The sequence below is a fragment of the Macrobrachium rosenbergii genome, chromosome 29 (genome assembly GCF_040412425.1).
Source record: "Macrobrachium rosenbergii isolate ZJJX-2024 chromosome 29, ASM4041242v1, whole genome shotgun sequence".
Classification (NCBI taxonomy): Eukaryota; Metazoa; Arthropoda; class Malacostraca; order Decapoda; family Palaemonidae; genus Macrobrachium; species Macrobrachium rosenbergii.
Window position 1 is genome coordinate 7,228,387 of NC_089769.1, and position 14,038 is coordinate 7,242,424.

General features: G+C 35.6%; 1 protein-coding gene across 4 annotated transcripts in view; it reads left to right on the forward strand.

The window, feature by feature from the left end:
- G9a (histone-lysine N-methyltransferase G9a) overlaps nt 1-14,038 on the forward strand; it is a 48,802-nt gene that overhangs the window by 26,641 nt on the left and 8,123 nt on the right. For all 4 annotated transcript variants that reach the window (XM_067130908.1, XM_067130909.1, XM_067130911.1 and 1 more), the window contains 10 exons: nt 1,767-1,915; nt 3,517-3,625; nt 5,877-6,070; nt 6,730-6,921; nt 8,123-8,190; nt 10,260-10,489; nt 11,008-11,180; nt 11,392-11,550; nt 12,469-12,675; nt 13,328-13,472. In XM_067130908.1, coding sequence (XP_066987009.1) covers nt 1,767-1,915; nt 3,517-3,625; nt 5,877-6,070; nt 6,730-6,921; nt 8,123-8,190; nt 10,260-10,489; nt 11,008-11,180; nt 11,392-11,550; nt 12,469-12,675; nt 13,328-13,472 — 1,626 coding nt within the window. The remainder of the gene's footprint in view (nt 1-1,766; nt 1,916-3,516; nt 3,626-5,876; nt 6,071-6,729; nt 6,922-8,122; nt 8,191-10,259; nt 10,490-11,007; nt 11,181-11,391; nt 11,551-12,468; nt 12,676-13,327; nt 13,473-14,038) is intronic.

Here is a 14,038-nt window from a genome sequence, read left to right on the forward strand (position 1 = left end):
TGGAGTGAGACTTGTTATCATAAAGAAGTCTTGCATCTTACTGCCGCATTTTTCTTTAATTATCAACTCTTCACTGTCAGAGGGAGAAACAAACTTGTTCCACCCCCTGGACAAATTTATACGAACTCGGCTACGCCGTTAAGAACATACAAGAATTTGCAGTTTTTAGTATTCCCTTCAAAGTGGAACTTCATTGCTGTTCATTAAAACTTCTGTTGAGCCTAACACCAGTTATTTAAAGAAACATTATTCATTGCCCTGATTCTCAAGGTAACTATTCTCTTAGCAGGGTTTGAAGTTTGTTGAAACCATTTTTTGTTGGAGCTGATCATCCAGACTCAGCTCCCAGAAAACTGATAATGTTAAGCCTCTCACCACCTTTGCTCCCCACAACGTAAAAGATCCCAAGAGGCGTGTGCCCAGTGACTCCCATTCACACATTGCTTAAATTACAGTCTGAGGTGTTACCACCTTTTTTTTTGTCAAAAGATGTCAGTGTTAACACCTGTTGAAGAATACACTCTTCTCCTTGTCAGATGGCCGATTCATAATACTTCTGTTTGTGTTTAGTAGTAGATTTTAGCACAATACAGTAAGGCTGATTTTAATAAGGCATCAACTTTTCATATAACTTGTATACTTAAAAGCAGGCGCTTTTTACTTGGGGGATACCATGCACAGGTACCTTAATACTTACCCCATGATTGTCATTCATCTCCATTGTGGATTTATGGCACCACTCTAGTAAACTGGGCCATTCTTATATTTTTAAGATTTCATGTCTGTTCATTGTCTTAGCATGACCTCTAATCATGGGGCTTTGAAACAGTTGTTGTTAATGTAAGTGTTTTTTGATTGTGAAGTAAATGTTTTTGCTGTTTCCAACATTTATTTTGAAGAAAATGGGAATTCTTTGGTGTCCCATTGTTAGGTGCTTTTGGCCATACAGAATTTGGTACGCACTATTTCGGCCACTTGACAGATATGTTGACTTCTTGAGCATGTGGAGTTTTTCTCAAATAATCCCTTCAGTTGCTCTTTGGTAAGCCTTACTTTTATGTTGTGTCACATCTCAAGTCTTGTGAAATATTCCCTTATTTTTCTCTGAGGTGCTCATTTGTATTGTTAATGAGACTTATTATCTCTACATATTGTATTTGATATATATTTTCACTTCTTAGTGATTCTCTTCCAAGATCTTGTAACTAATTCTTTGAGTTAATTAACATTTCGTATATTGCTACAGTAGCTGTAATCCCTCCTTCACTACCTTTCTTTACTTTACGTACTGATGAAATATTTTCAAAATTATGGTCATATTTCTCATGTCATATCCGTAATCCAAAAGAGGAATGATTATCTTGGGAACTCGAGCTGATTAGTAAAAGTTTTTGGGTTGATTCATCATACACTATTTAAGATTTCATGAGATTATGAGTTATTTCTTCAGGTTTATAAATTAGTGTCTTGAATTTTTATGAAGATAAAAATGGAAACTAGTGAGATCATAATATGTGAGTATTGTTTGGTGTTAACTAGAAGAAAATTTGATCAATTTATTCCAAATTTGTTCACAAGGAGAGCAAAATGTCGACCTCTGGTTATTTCTTAATTAGTATAATCGTTCACTTAATTTGCTGATCTTGAGTGTGTCTCTGTCTGTAATAGAATTGCATGGTACATTTTTTTTTTATTTTAATTAAGTTCCTCTTCTGCTTTGCAAGATAATTATGAACATAGTTACTCAGTTTTATTTGCAATGACAGGCGGAACCAACGTTGACCAACGTGCTGTGTAAATGTCAAGGTAATGAAAATCCAATCGCTGATGGCGTGACAGGAGATGTGTACTGCAAGGCTGTCGACTCATTTGATGGACGCATGATTGGTTGCTGCAATGTTGTGACTGATCATAGGTAAGACAATATTTCAGTGTTTGTATTAAATTGAAATATTGTAAAATGATAAAAACTGTGAACTTGAGCAAAATATGAACCTGTGCAAGCTAGGTAGCTTAGTAAAAACTGTGAACTTGAGCAAAATATGAACCTATGCATGTCAGGTAGCTTAGTAAAAGCTGAACTTAAGCAAAATATGAACCTATGAATGTAGAACTTAAGAGGGCATCAACACAGTTGATCAACTTCATGATGCCAAGAAAGCACACTTGCAAGCACTACACTTCAGTAAAGGACTGTGCTTATGCTTGAGACCATAACTGTCTACAAATGCACACAACCAGGGTAGCAACATCATCAGTGCTTACAAACATGAAAGATCTGCATGGGGTTGAGACTGTGCCTTAACCATGGCTGATTTTTTTTATCTTGCCAGAAATACAACAGGAATTCTGAAATTATAGATGTTTCTTACTTCCTATTGTCTTCCAACTGCAAGGAGATGCAAGTGTTGGATTTCATGGACCAATACCTATTTTCCCTTTAGACATGGTCAGATATTTAGCCTCCAAGTGCAACTCCTCAGTGATAAGAATGTCTTTGAGGAATCTTAGTTCACAGTTCCAGATACCATGTAAGAGAATTCATCCTTGTAGTCATCCTGTCATCCTGTCTTGGGTAGATAACAGGATGACTACAGCAATGAAACATATCCTGTTGTGCTCTTCAGCAGAGTCTTGTGGTAGAGAGTTAGGAACAGAGTTGTGTGTTATGTCATCAGGGACAGTTACTGTGTGCCTTTTTTGTTAGTAATGTTTGTATTAGATGTATTGAATGCATTATGATGTGATAGTCGCAAAACCACTTTTCAGACAGTTTTGTTCTGTACAAGTAACTGTGCACATTCTTGATAGAAGCAAGAGGTGTGAAGTCAGCTGACAAAGATATTAGATGACTGGAAATTAAAAAACAAAATCCCCCTTAGGTAGTAGTCATCAAAATTCACTTGAAAATCCATAAGAGTATGAATGAGCATTGCAATTATGAGTACAAAAGAAACAAAAGTGGAAGTGGAGCTAACACATCTGTTTATAACATCGATACTCAGGGCTACCCCTCATTGATTCATATTAACAGTTTTTGTGTGAATACCCAAATTTCAGTCGACACCAGATGACGTGTTGGATGAAAGTCCCTTGAAGAAATTTTGTCTTAATCTTAAGCAAATGAACAAACCCTATCTTAAGCAAATGAACAAACCCTGTGGGCTAGCCCTGTAAACAAGAGGTTTGGTTTAAGTAAGTTTTATAATTACTGACAATGCAATAAATGCATTCAAATCATGTGTGTCATGTATATAAAGTATGCAGGTATATACTGTGTATGGCTTTTTTTTCACAGTTAGTTTATGAAATCAAATAACTTTCAGTGTTAATTTTTTCAAACCCGTTCAAACAAAGCTGGATATGTCATAGTTGCTTGTGTATTTGGTGTCTGGCATTGACTAATGAAACAAAAAAAAATCCTAGAATTGAAATCAAGTCAGTGACTACTGTCCAGAAAGCACAGACAGTGTAATTTGTAAACAAATTTAGTATAACGGCTGTGTTGTCTTTCAGGTATGTTCGTGTTAGCGACAAGATCCCCTTCATGCTTATCTGTGACATTCACAGGCATCGGTTAAGACTTCATAATTGTTGTCCTTGGTGTGGTCTCTTCTGTACTCAGGTAATGAAGGCATCATGCTACATTGCATGGTCAGAAATGGTAATGCAGTCTTCAGATTTTTTTGCAACTCTTAATCCCATTCAAGTGGCATCCATAAGAGCACATAATGGTGTTACTGGAAAAAATCAGTTTGAATGTTAATGAATGCTACCAGTTAGTTAGTCATAAATGATTTGTTTAACCAGACCTCTGAACTCTTTTAGGGTTCTTCTCGGGCTGGAAATTATAGAAATAGAAATTTTCGTATAAGTAACTTACCAAGTAATTACATAGCTAAGTAAACCTCCCGTATTCACATTCTCATGATTCGCAACTCACCGATTCATGGGATTTTGTGCGGAACATATCTGTAAATTATTTGCGAAAAATTCAGCTATTTGTGGACTTTTTTGTCGAGAAATATTCACTGATTAGTATATTTTGATGTTATTTTCGTGACTAAATACATTTTTTATGATAAAATAATGATTTACTGCTTTCCAGATATTATTAAGATTAATAAGATTAAATAATATTAATAATAATAATAATACTGTAAGATTAAATAATATGTAATAAGATGAAATATGTAATGTTTACTCTCTCTCTCTCTCTCTCTCTCTCTCTCTCTCTCTCTCTCTCTCTCTCTCTCTCAGACTTTTTCGTCAAGAGATATTCACTAATTAGTGTTTTTATATAATAATATACAAGTGACCTACCAAGCAATTGCATAGCTTCTAGCTTTCTACACGGCAGTCTAACAGAATTCAAATTTTCGCGGTGGCACTGCCATGACTAGCGTAGGTGACAGCTGCCTCATGAGTGGAAAGTATAGCTATGTAATTACTTGGTATGTATATATGAAACTTAATTTTATGAAAACATATTTATATATTTAAAGATATGTGTAGGTAGATATGTTGAGAATAGTTTGATTTTATGACCTGTTTAGTAAGATTATAAAGCTTTGCCCTGGTTTTGGGAAATATTAGTGTTTTTATCTGGTGATCTAGATGGAGAGACTGTAAAAAGTGTTATAAATGATTTTCATACAGGACAAATCTGTCAGTTATTCATGGTTTCAGTGAAATCATGATTCATTATGCATGACTATGTGGATGAAAGCCTTCAGTGCGCATAAAGACTAGTTATTTTTTTTTTGGAATTTCTTTGAATATAATCATAGGGGGCTAAAGTGTTCCAGGATTGATTCTGTTGGTAGGGAAGCAGTTTAACCTTCCTGATTACAGTAGTATGGAACAGATCATCTGAAACCCCACAAGAGTTTGAGAGTACTTTACAGAGTAGCTAATGTTCTTGACTTTTTTTTTTAATGATACAGTGTGTCACTGACTTATGGCCACAGCGACTTACCGCAGATTCGATCTTACGGTGCCTTTTCAGTGCTGTTAACGGCATTTTACAGTGCCATAACTTGATGTTGCATCAAATTACGGCACTGTATGTGCCATTGACAGCACTAGCAGCAAGAATAGGTATCAAGTTAAGGGTGCTTAGGGTGCTGTAACTTGATGCAACATCAAGTAACAGCTCCAGACATCAAGTTACAGCACCGATAACAGTGAAAAACCAACTTATGGCACAGCGCTGGAACGGACCCCCGCCGTGAGTCGGTGACACACTAATAATAACAATTGTAATTCGTCACCCCATGTATCCACATCACCATAACCCTTACACCTCCTCCACTGGTTCCAACCTATTTGCCACCTGTGGCACTTTGACTCATCACAACATGTTAGATTAATACTCTGTCATGAATCTTGTTTATGTTATGGAGGTTTTAACTTACAACTGCATGAATCACTCGTTACTGAGGAATTAGATGTCTTGAGGAGGCTACAAAAGTTCAGGAGAAGGTTCTAGAGGGAAGGCAGAGAAAAGTAGTTAAAATTAAAAACAGTTTGGTGTAAGACAGAGAAACCAGTAACATAGGCAGTCTTTACATAAACTCTTTATATAAACTGAGGAAGAGATTTTGGGATGTAAATCTTTTAAGAAAAATGTCAATTTATAACATTCTTACATGGAAAATATGTTATAATGAGTAACCTGTTCCATCCTAGGCATTTTTATTTTTCATAATTTTCTGTTCCTTGGTGGTGAAATACTGATGTGTTCATTGTTGTGTGAGAAAGCTTTAAGTTCATGTTTGATTACAGAGTATTTATTTCACATGCTGGCTTATATTTCTTTATGAAACAAAGCTATTGTATGAATTATGAATGTAAATTTCTTAAATCTTTTGCAGGGTGTTTTTAATGAATGCAGGTGGGATAAGAATGGCGTACGTCATTATTACCACAAACTTTGCTCACTTGTTCTGGCAAAATCCACTCTGTGTCCTCATTGTGGAAGTGATCATCCTCCTACAGAGGTTCAGTTAGAATTGAAAATGAACAGGAAGCCTGTTATATATCTGAAGCAACAACAGGAAAGAAAAGAGTGAGTATTAAAACTTGTTGTTAGAATAATTAGGTAATATATTCGTGCTATTCATGTTTTCTTATCATTAAGATAAAAAGTTTAAGATTACTTAAAATGAGAGTGAGTATACATTTTTAAAGTTAACTTCACTTTGCCGGGGTTTAGAAAAAAGGTACTTGTGTCTTTTGTCAATCCTGTTTCCTGTTTGTATGAAAAAATTACTGTAATTCAGATAAATTTTTTTCACAGCAGACCCATTTTCCCAATTTGCAATTCAGGATGGAAGATTCTTGATTTCTCAGCTCATTGCAGAAAAACAGATTAATTCCTGATTATTTTGAGAAGGGTTTTAATAATTTGAATATTTATGTATATGAGGTTAAGAAAAACCAAAATAAAAGATTAGGTTTGAGCTTGGGGTCATTAACAGCTTTTTGTATTTTGGTTTTTATTACAGTTCATGCCAGTTAGACAAGCTGATACCTTAACAAGATTGCAAATCTAATGTTAAGCAAAGTAATTGCTAGGCATGAGGTGCATTACGTTTCTATGAATTATAATTTATAGATGAACTGGGTTTTCTTTACTGTGCAAAATCTCTTTTTCTATTTTTAGATTCATGTATTTTTGGAAATTTGAGACAATAAAATGTTTTCTTCACAATGTAATTTTTGCAGAAGTTCTGCTAGAATGACGTGGTCAAAGATGGAGGAAGAACCAGCGGATCCTGATAAAATCCCCGAGGATGAACCAACTTTAGACTTGAATGGCGTTGTTATTTCAGCGCAAAGGCTTCCCTTGGGGCTTCATCGCCAGAAGGTTCAGGAAGCTATAAGATCTATTAACTCTGGAAAGTCTTTCAATATAAAGTAAGTTGACTTAAAAGAGGATTATTCTTTATTTTTTTACTTGCTGATAAAGAAAGTCTTATTGTTAAGTGAAATCTCACAAGATGATACCTTGATGAGATTTTTAGTTCATACCTTGTGACCGTAGGATTAGGGATCCCAAAGGTATAATCCAGGTTCAATGCAGAGTTGACTACTGAATCCAAGCTTTTGACCTCGCATAAAAACTTAAAGATGAATCATTTTTAATATATTCAGATTTCAAGTACTTTGGAATCTGCATCAAAATTATGCAGATTCCAAAGTACTTGAAATCTGGATATATTAAAAATGATTCGTCCTTGTACTTGAAAATTTGCAGGAGGCTTGGCATTTTTTTCCTCTATTATACCAGTGTTGGGATCCTTTGAAATGAGAATGAAGGCAAGGATTGTTGCATTAATAGCATTTTTAGATATTAAAAAGATTCTCAGTTTTGATATGAAGCGGCATCAGTTAATGGCAGTTTGGTGCTACAGCGCTTGGCTAGCGACGTCATTAACCAGATTCTGAGTGGTAAGCGTGGTTTTCGGTGCTATTATCACCGATTTTCAGTTAGTGGCGATTTTTGGTTAGTGGCACTCGGCCAGGGATGGAACCCCCACCGTTAACCGGGGAAGTTGGTCCTTGAGTCAGTGTCAACAGTTTTTACATATAAAATTGACCTCAGTCCATTCAAGTATATGATCAGGGACAGTTTCACCAAGACCTTAGATCTGGCATACATTCATAATTCACTATCTTAGGAAGAAGTGGTGCATTAGAGTGTAAAAACTTGTAGGTTAGTTACATTGGAGCACATATTGGTTTAGTGCCTCATATATTGCAGGGAACAGTAGAAATTGTTTTAGGTAAATTATCATTTTTCAGGTTCAGCAGTGTTTTGCAGTTAGATATATTTTCAGTTATTATTTTTATGGGGGCTATATATGGCATATAAAGGCAATGAATATGATAATCACTGTGTACTGTGTAAAATGAAAATTGGGGTGATTTTTTTTATTTTACTTACAGTTTGAGAGTAAATAATGTGAAGCAGTGAAACAAGGTTTTAATTTTTTGAAAGCATGTGTATCTTGCATTTTCCCATTATTTTTTTAATAGTGTTTTTAATGAAGTCTTGCAGATATTTATTTGTATAATGCTTTTTAAAAAGTGTAATTTATATTTTACCCTTTTTCAGGCCCTCTGGTAAAGGTATATACTGGGCATGTAAACAAAATGACCTAGAGAAGCTATTATATGTATTAGGTGAGTGTTTTAGTAATATTCTGTATTGTACTTTAGGGACAATATTGTAAGTACTTTTTCATTTATTCCTATAAAATTCTCTTTCTAATTATTTGTAAAAGAAATTAAACAAATTTTTAATGGGAATGTTGCTGTTCAGTTGAGAAAACAGTGCTGTGGAATTGGCTGTTTGTATGATGGTACAAGAACTTCATCTCTGTGGTCAGGTGAAATTATCTGATACAAAATATCAATGTTCTGAAGTTTCTTAATCTTATGACATTGTAATGGAAATATTCATTGTCTTTTCCTTTCATAGTGCAGCGTACATTTCCTTTTGATTTATTTAGTTGCAAATTGAAATTTTTAAAAGAGTTATTTTTCGTCTGAACCCTTTGCTCATGGTGCCTAATTTTTGTTATAAAATGTTCCAGACAAAAGTATATTGAAGGGTGCTTGACAGAGCATATAGTAAGCCTTAATAAGGCTTCATAATACCAAAGAGAGAGAGATCCCAATTGGAAGTTTCACATTGTATTAGGGAATTCTTTTTTCAAAATGTTGGCACAGTTGTCCTAACTCTGTCAACAAAGACAAGCATTCCTTTTGCTTAAAAAATCTGGGATAATGCAGACCCACTGCTCTTCTTGATGCCAAAAGAAACATGAAAGTTCATTACAGAAGCAATAAGTGCATAAATTCCTTTTCTACCAGCCACAGAAGGCATGCCAAATAGCACGATATAGACAGAGTTTAGACCATCAACTTTGCAAAGAAATTACTTTGGCAATTTCCTCTGAGAAGAATTTTTGGAATCTTAGAAAATGAGGTTGGCCCAGCATTATCTTCCAGCTGGAAAATTTCTTAGCCAGGCCTATTAGCAGCGAGAGTAGATCTGTTTACCGTTCTTGGTTCAGCTAGTGAAAATCATACTGAGATTTTTGGACAACAAAATCTTGTCTAGGACTATCCTGAATATGGCAAACAGAGGAATCTCTTACATCTCCAGGCTTTCCCGTGGGTTCATTGAATCATCTGTCTTCCAGGTAGTCAGTTATGAAGTGGAAAGTAACCGTTCTGGAATATGTTATTTGGACTCTATGTGTATCCCAAAGTTGCCAAGATATCTGGATGTGCTAACCACTGTGGAAAAAGAACCTGGCCTCTACTGGTTAGGCCATCCTTGATAATGTACCTCTCATATGCATACATCAGCATAGTTTCAACTCCGTTTTCCTCCACACATGCTAAGATCTGTATAGTCAACTGGCTCTGGCTTTCTGCCTTTGTGGCCCCTGGATTTCTTAATTAGGTTGCTGTTGTTGTGTTGTTGAATATAACCTTATCATCCTGCCTATGTTGAAAAGTTGCATTTATTTTCAGTTGTTTTACATGGTACCATTTCTCCTGCATTGACCAATAACCTGCTACCTGGAAGTTCAACAGGTGAGCTCCCCAACATTCTGTAGGTGCACCCCAGGAGTACTTTGGGAAAGGAGAACCTGACAGCATAACTAAATGAATATCTGTTTGCTCTGCAATTGACCAGAATCTGTTCACCTTAAGATAATTTACCAGAAGTTCCAGTTCCTAACACAGCTGAGGAACAAATATGGTTATGAGCAAAGCCAGAGTATCAGGCAGATTGACAGCTAGGACCTGTGAATCTACCAAGATGCAAGTGTTTGCCATTCTTTTTCCCGTTTCCCTCATAAAATTTTTGTCTGGGACATTTTGTAGCAATTAGAATGGACACTGTAAGGAAGGGGTTTGTTGTGAAATGAAGATGATTTATCCAAGCCAACAGAGATAAATCTAAATTGTCAGAGTTTGCCAGTGGCCTTCTAAGCTAACAGTATATATTTACCATTTCAGAATTCTCTCTCTCTCTCTCTCTCTCTCTCTCTCTCTCTCTCTCTCTCTCTCTCTCTCTCTGTCATTAACATAAAAGAAATTAACATTTGTCAAATGTGATTGGCTTGAGTATATATGATCCTTATATGGGATTCTATGGTGAATAATTGTAAGAGTGAAGTAAGTAATAAATAATTGATAACAGGGTTACTATAATAACTCTCTCTTACTTTCAGTGAATGGTGTCAGTCCAAATATGAAAGTCAAAGAATATGGTAACCAAACTGGGTTGCATGTTGCAGCATCTTACAGTTCTCTAGCTGCAGTACATGTTCTCGTCCTTGCCGGTGCCACCCTGGATATGGTTGACATGCAGTTGATGTCTCCACTTATGGTTGCCATTACGAAAGGTCACAATGAAGTTGTACAATATTTGGTACAAGCTGGAGCGTCCCTCATGGCTAAGGTAACTGACGATAGTTCTTGTTCTGTGTGGATTATTTTTTTTTTTTTTTTTTGTAATTTAGAATACTGTCTTAAACCACTTACATGATGCATCATCATGGCCCCCAACACCGTAGGACACAGTGGGAGTACGTGAAATTCAGCTATTCATGTCATTCCAGTGCTTTCTTTTCTAGAAATCTCCATTCATATACAACCCCCATCTTATAATTCTCGTTCAAATAGGTCTTTGTCTTCCAAGTGTTCTGGTGCCCAGAGGATCCCAGCTGCCATTCTCTTGTATTTTTCTCTGTGGGTTGTTTGATTAGAAATAATGGAATCTCTAAAAGATGTACATTTCTATAATCTTTTATATCACTTAGTAATGTTTATTTGTAATCTCAGAAAAAGTGAGGTATAGTTTGTAATCTCAGGGAGAGTGAGCTGAATGTTCAGTGGGCTCCAAGTTAAATAGAAATGTATAGAAAGTTGGCTATTTCATTAATATAGTAATGTTTTACTTTTCATCCTGTTCTGTAGAACCAAGAAGGTATGACCAGCCTTCACTTGGCTGCAAAGTGTGGGAATTTCCTAGCATGTCAGTACATAGTTGATTCTGGTCGACTGACACGTCACTCTATCAACACCCAAGATGAGGGAGGCTGGACGCCTTTAGTTTGGGCTTCAGAGAATAGATTTATCAATGTTGTTAAGTAAGCAGTTTCGTTTTCTCTTAATTGAAATATGCAGTTTGATATTTACATATCCAGAGTGTTTTTTCCTCTTATTTTTTTTTTTTTTAGTCACTTTACTTGTTGATAGTAATACTTTTAAGTTTTTATTTATTTTTTTTGTACTGCTGCATACTACAGTTATGAAATCACTTGGCGACTCTGGATGTAGTAGCTGTTGTTTCAATTTCAGGTATTTGGTGGACCATGGTGGCAATCCCCAATTATGTGATGTTGAACAAAACACTGCCCTTCACTGGGCTGCATTCTCAGGCTCAACCCAAATTTGCTCTATGTTATTGGATCGAGGTTGCTCACTCAGGTCAATGAATGCACATGGAGACACACCATTGTAAGATGCTTATTGAATTTTTTTGTTGATTCTTGGTCTTGTTAAAGAACTAATGTTTATGTATTTCTTTTTCTCTCATTACAGTACAGTTTCCTTGTGTACAGTACTCTAATAATATATAGTAAATACCATTGACAGCTTAGAACATTTTTTTAAAAACTGGTATATTCACACAATAGTCAAACTATGCCTTTATTGTTAATTTTCTGTAGAAGAGGGTGCCAATTCCTTGCTGATATGTAAATGAACAAAGCATTGGTAGGTCCCATAATTTTTATGTGGCTCACTATTCACCTCTTACTGCTCGCTTCTGGTGTTGGCAAGAAGTTTGAAGTTTGCTCTTAATTAGTCTTTTCATTTTTACCTACCTTTGAATGGTTGTATTACTGTATTTTGTTGGTATTTTTCAGCATATAACAAAGATGATAATTGATGAAAATTTGCAGCCATTGAATACATAATATCCCAGTATTTAACATTTCATGGCCAGTTGTGGGTGAGCTCAAGTAACTAATGGTCTGTCAATTTAATTAATAATTACAATAACCCTGGGTTCATTCACCTTTCAGTAAATGGTAGAAAGAACAACTACTTTGGACAGCTGTCAATATACCTGTTCCTACAAAAAAACTTGGTCAGGGGATTCAGAAACTGCAATGTAAACTTGATGGCATCCAGATGGCCATTCTGTTCAATGAAGTTTGTTTGAAAGAGGGTAGTCTTCTGAAAGAATAATAATAATAATAATGGTTTTACATTTTTTCATGATTGTATAATTAGAGTATCTGCATTTGACAAGTAGTCTATATTCCAGTATCTTTTCTTGTTAACCTTTTGATTATTGTGGAAGTCCATGTTTGTTTATGTGAAGAATGCATCATTGTCTTAGTCTAATGCATTGAGTTTTTGTATTTAAAGACACATAGCTGCGAGGCAGAACCATACAGATGCTGTCGTGCTCTTCCTATCAAGAGGGGCAAGGCTTGATGTTCTGAACAGCAAGCAGCAAACACCACTGGACTGTGCTGTACCAGAATCTGATGTGTATCTTCAGCTGAGCCTGAATAGCAACTTGTTGAATGCCATGCAGCAGAACAACTATCGTACTGAGAAAATCTTGAGCAGGTGAGATATTCCCAGCTTTAATTGTAGCATACCAGTATGTGAGAGTTTAAAAGGCCTCTCGTAGGTAAAAGCCATGTTACATGACAGAATTATGTTATTGCTGATTGTGAATATGCATACAATTAAAAATTTATTCTTGTTTATAGAATAAAAGAAGCCATTACCCTTTGGTGCTCAGTTGATACTTCACCAGCATTCTTTTTTTTTTATGAACCCGTTTTTATATCTGAATCATGTTGCCTATCATCATCATCATCATAATTAAAATTTTAAATCAGATTTTCCCTTTACAAGGTTAGATGTGCCTTATTTGGCATGCTATAGGTAGTACTAAAGAGTCTGCGAAGCATACCTTTGGCCCCAGCCTTGTCATCTCACTGCTATTCCACAAGAATTTGTTTCTCTTTTCCTCAGAATCTTACCTCCTGTACCTAACAAATTTCCACGTTTCTAGTATCCAGCATTTCCACTGCCCTCCAATTTTTTCTACTGTGGTTCCAACATTAATTTTATTCATGATATCCATTTCATTTTGAAATGGTTTACAAGGTTTTGGTAATTATCAGGGAAATGAAGTTGGAAACCTACATTATATACCAACCAGATTACTTTGATGTACATATTGTTTAATAAGTTTCTTTCCCATTGACAGTGATATTGCAGCTGGGAAGGAAGAGGTTCCAATACCATGTGTAAATGGAATGGATGATGATGAGCTTCCCAAAGATTACCTGTACATTGCTGAAAATTGTGAAGCATCCAATGTCTCCATAGATAGAACTATCACTTCACTTAAGGTAGATGTTATTGTTTTAAAGCTGTAGTTGATATATTTACCTTTCAGATTAAAAAAAAAATACAAAATAGACATGGTTCCTCTCTATCTTTCTCTCTTTTCTCTATCTCACATAGAAGACAAAATGATGAGTGCATCTAGAGTACCTGTATTAGAAAATCTCAAAGTATTTTTTGCAAATGTAAACTGTATAAAAGCAATCAAAGGTACAACTGAGCATTTAAAATACAAGGCTTGCAGTGTTGTTATTGGTTATGCAAGTATGGCAGATTTAGTAAATGAATGCTTTACCAATGTTCACCAAAGAGGACACCCCAAAAACACCTTGTCCCAGTAACATAACAGAAATTGTAAATAAAGTCTGAGAGTGGTCAAGGAAGCAAATGATTTTGCACTCTTGTGATATTTATATGCGTCTTTTAAGCAGCAAAATACTGCATCAGTATTCAAGAAAAGGTCTCGTGTTCAACCAGGGAACTACAGGCCTGTCAGCCTGACTTCTTTTCCTGGGAAGATACTTGTATGTCATAGCAGGTGCCATAATGAGACATGTAGAATCAAAGAATC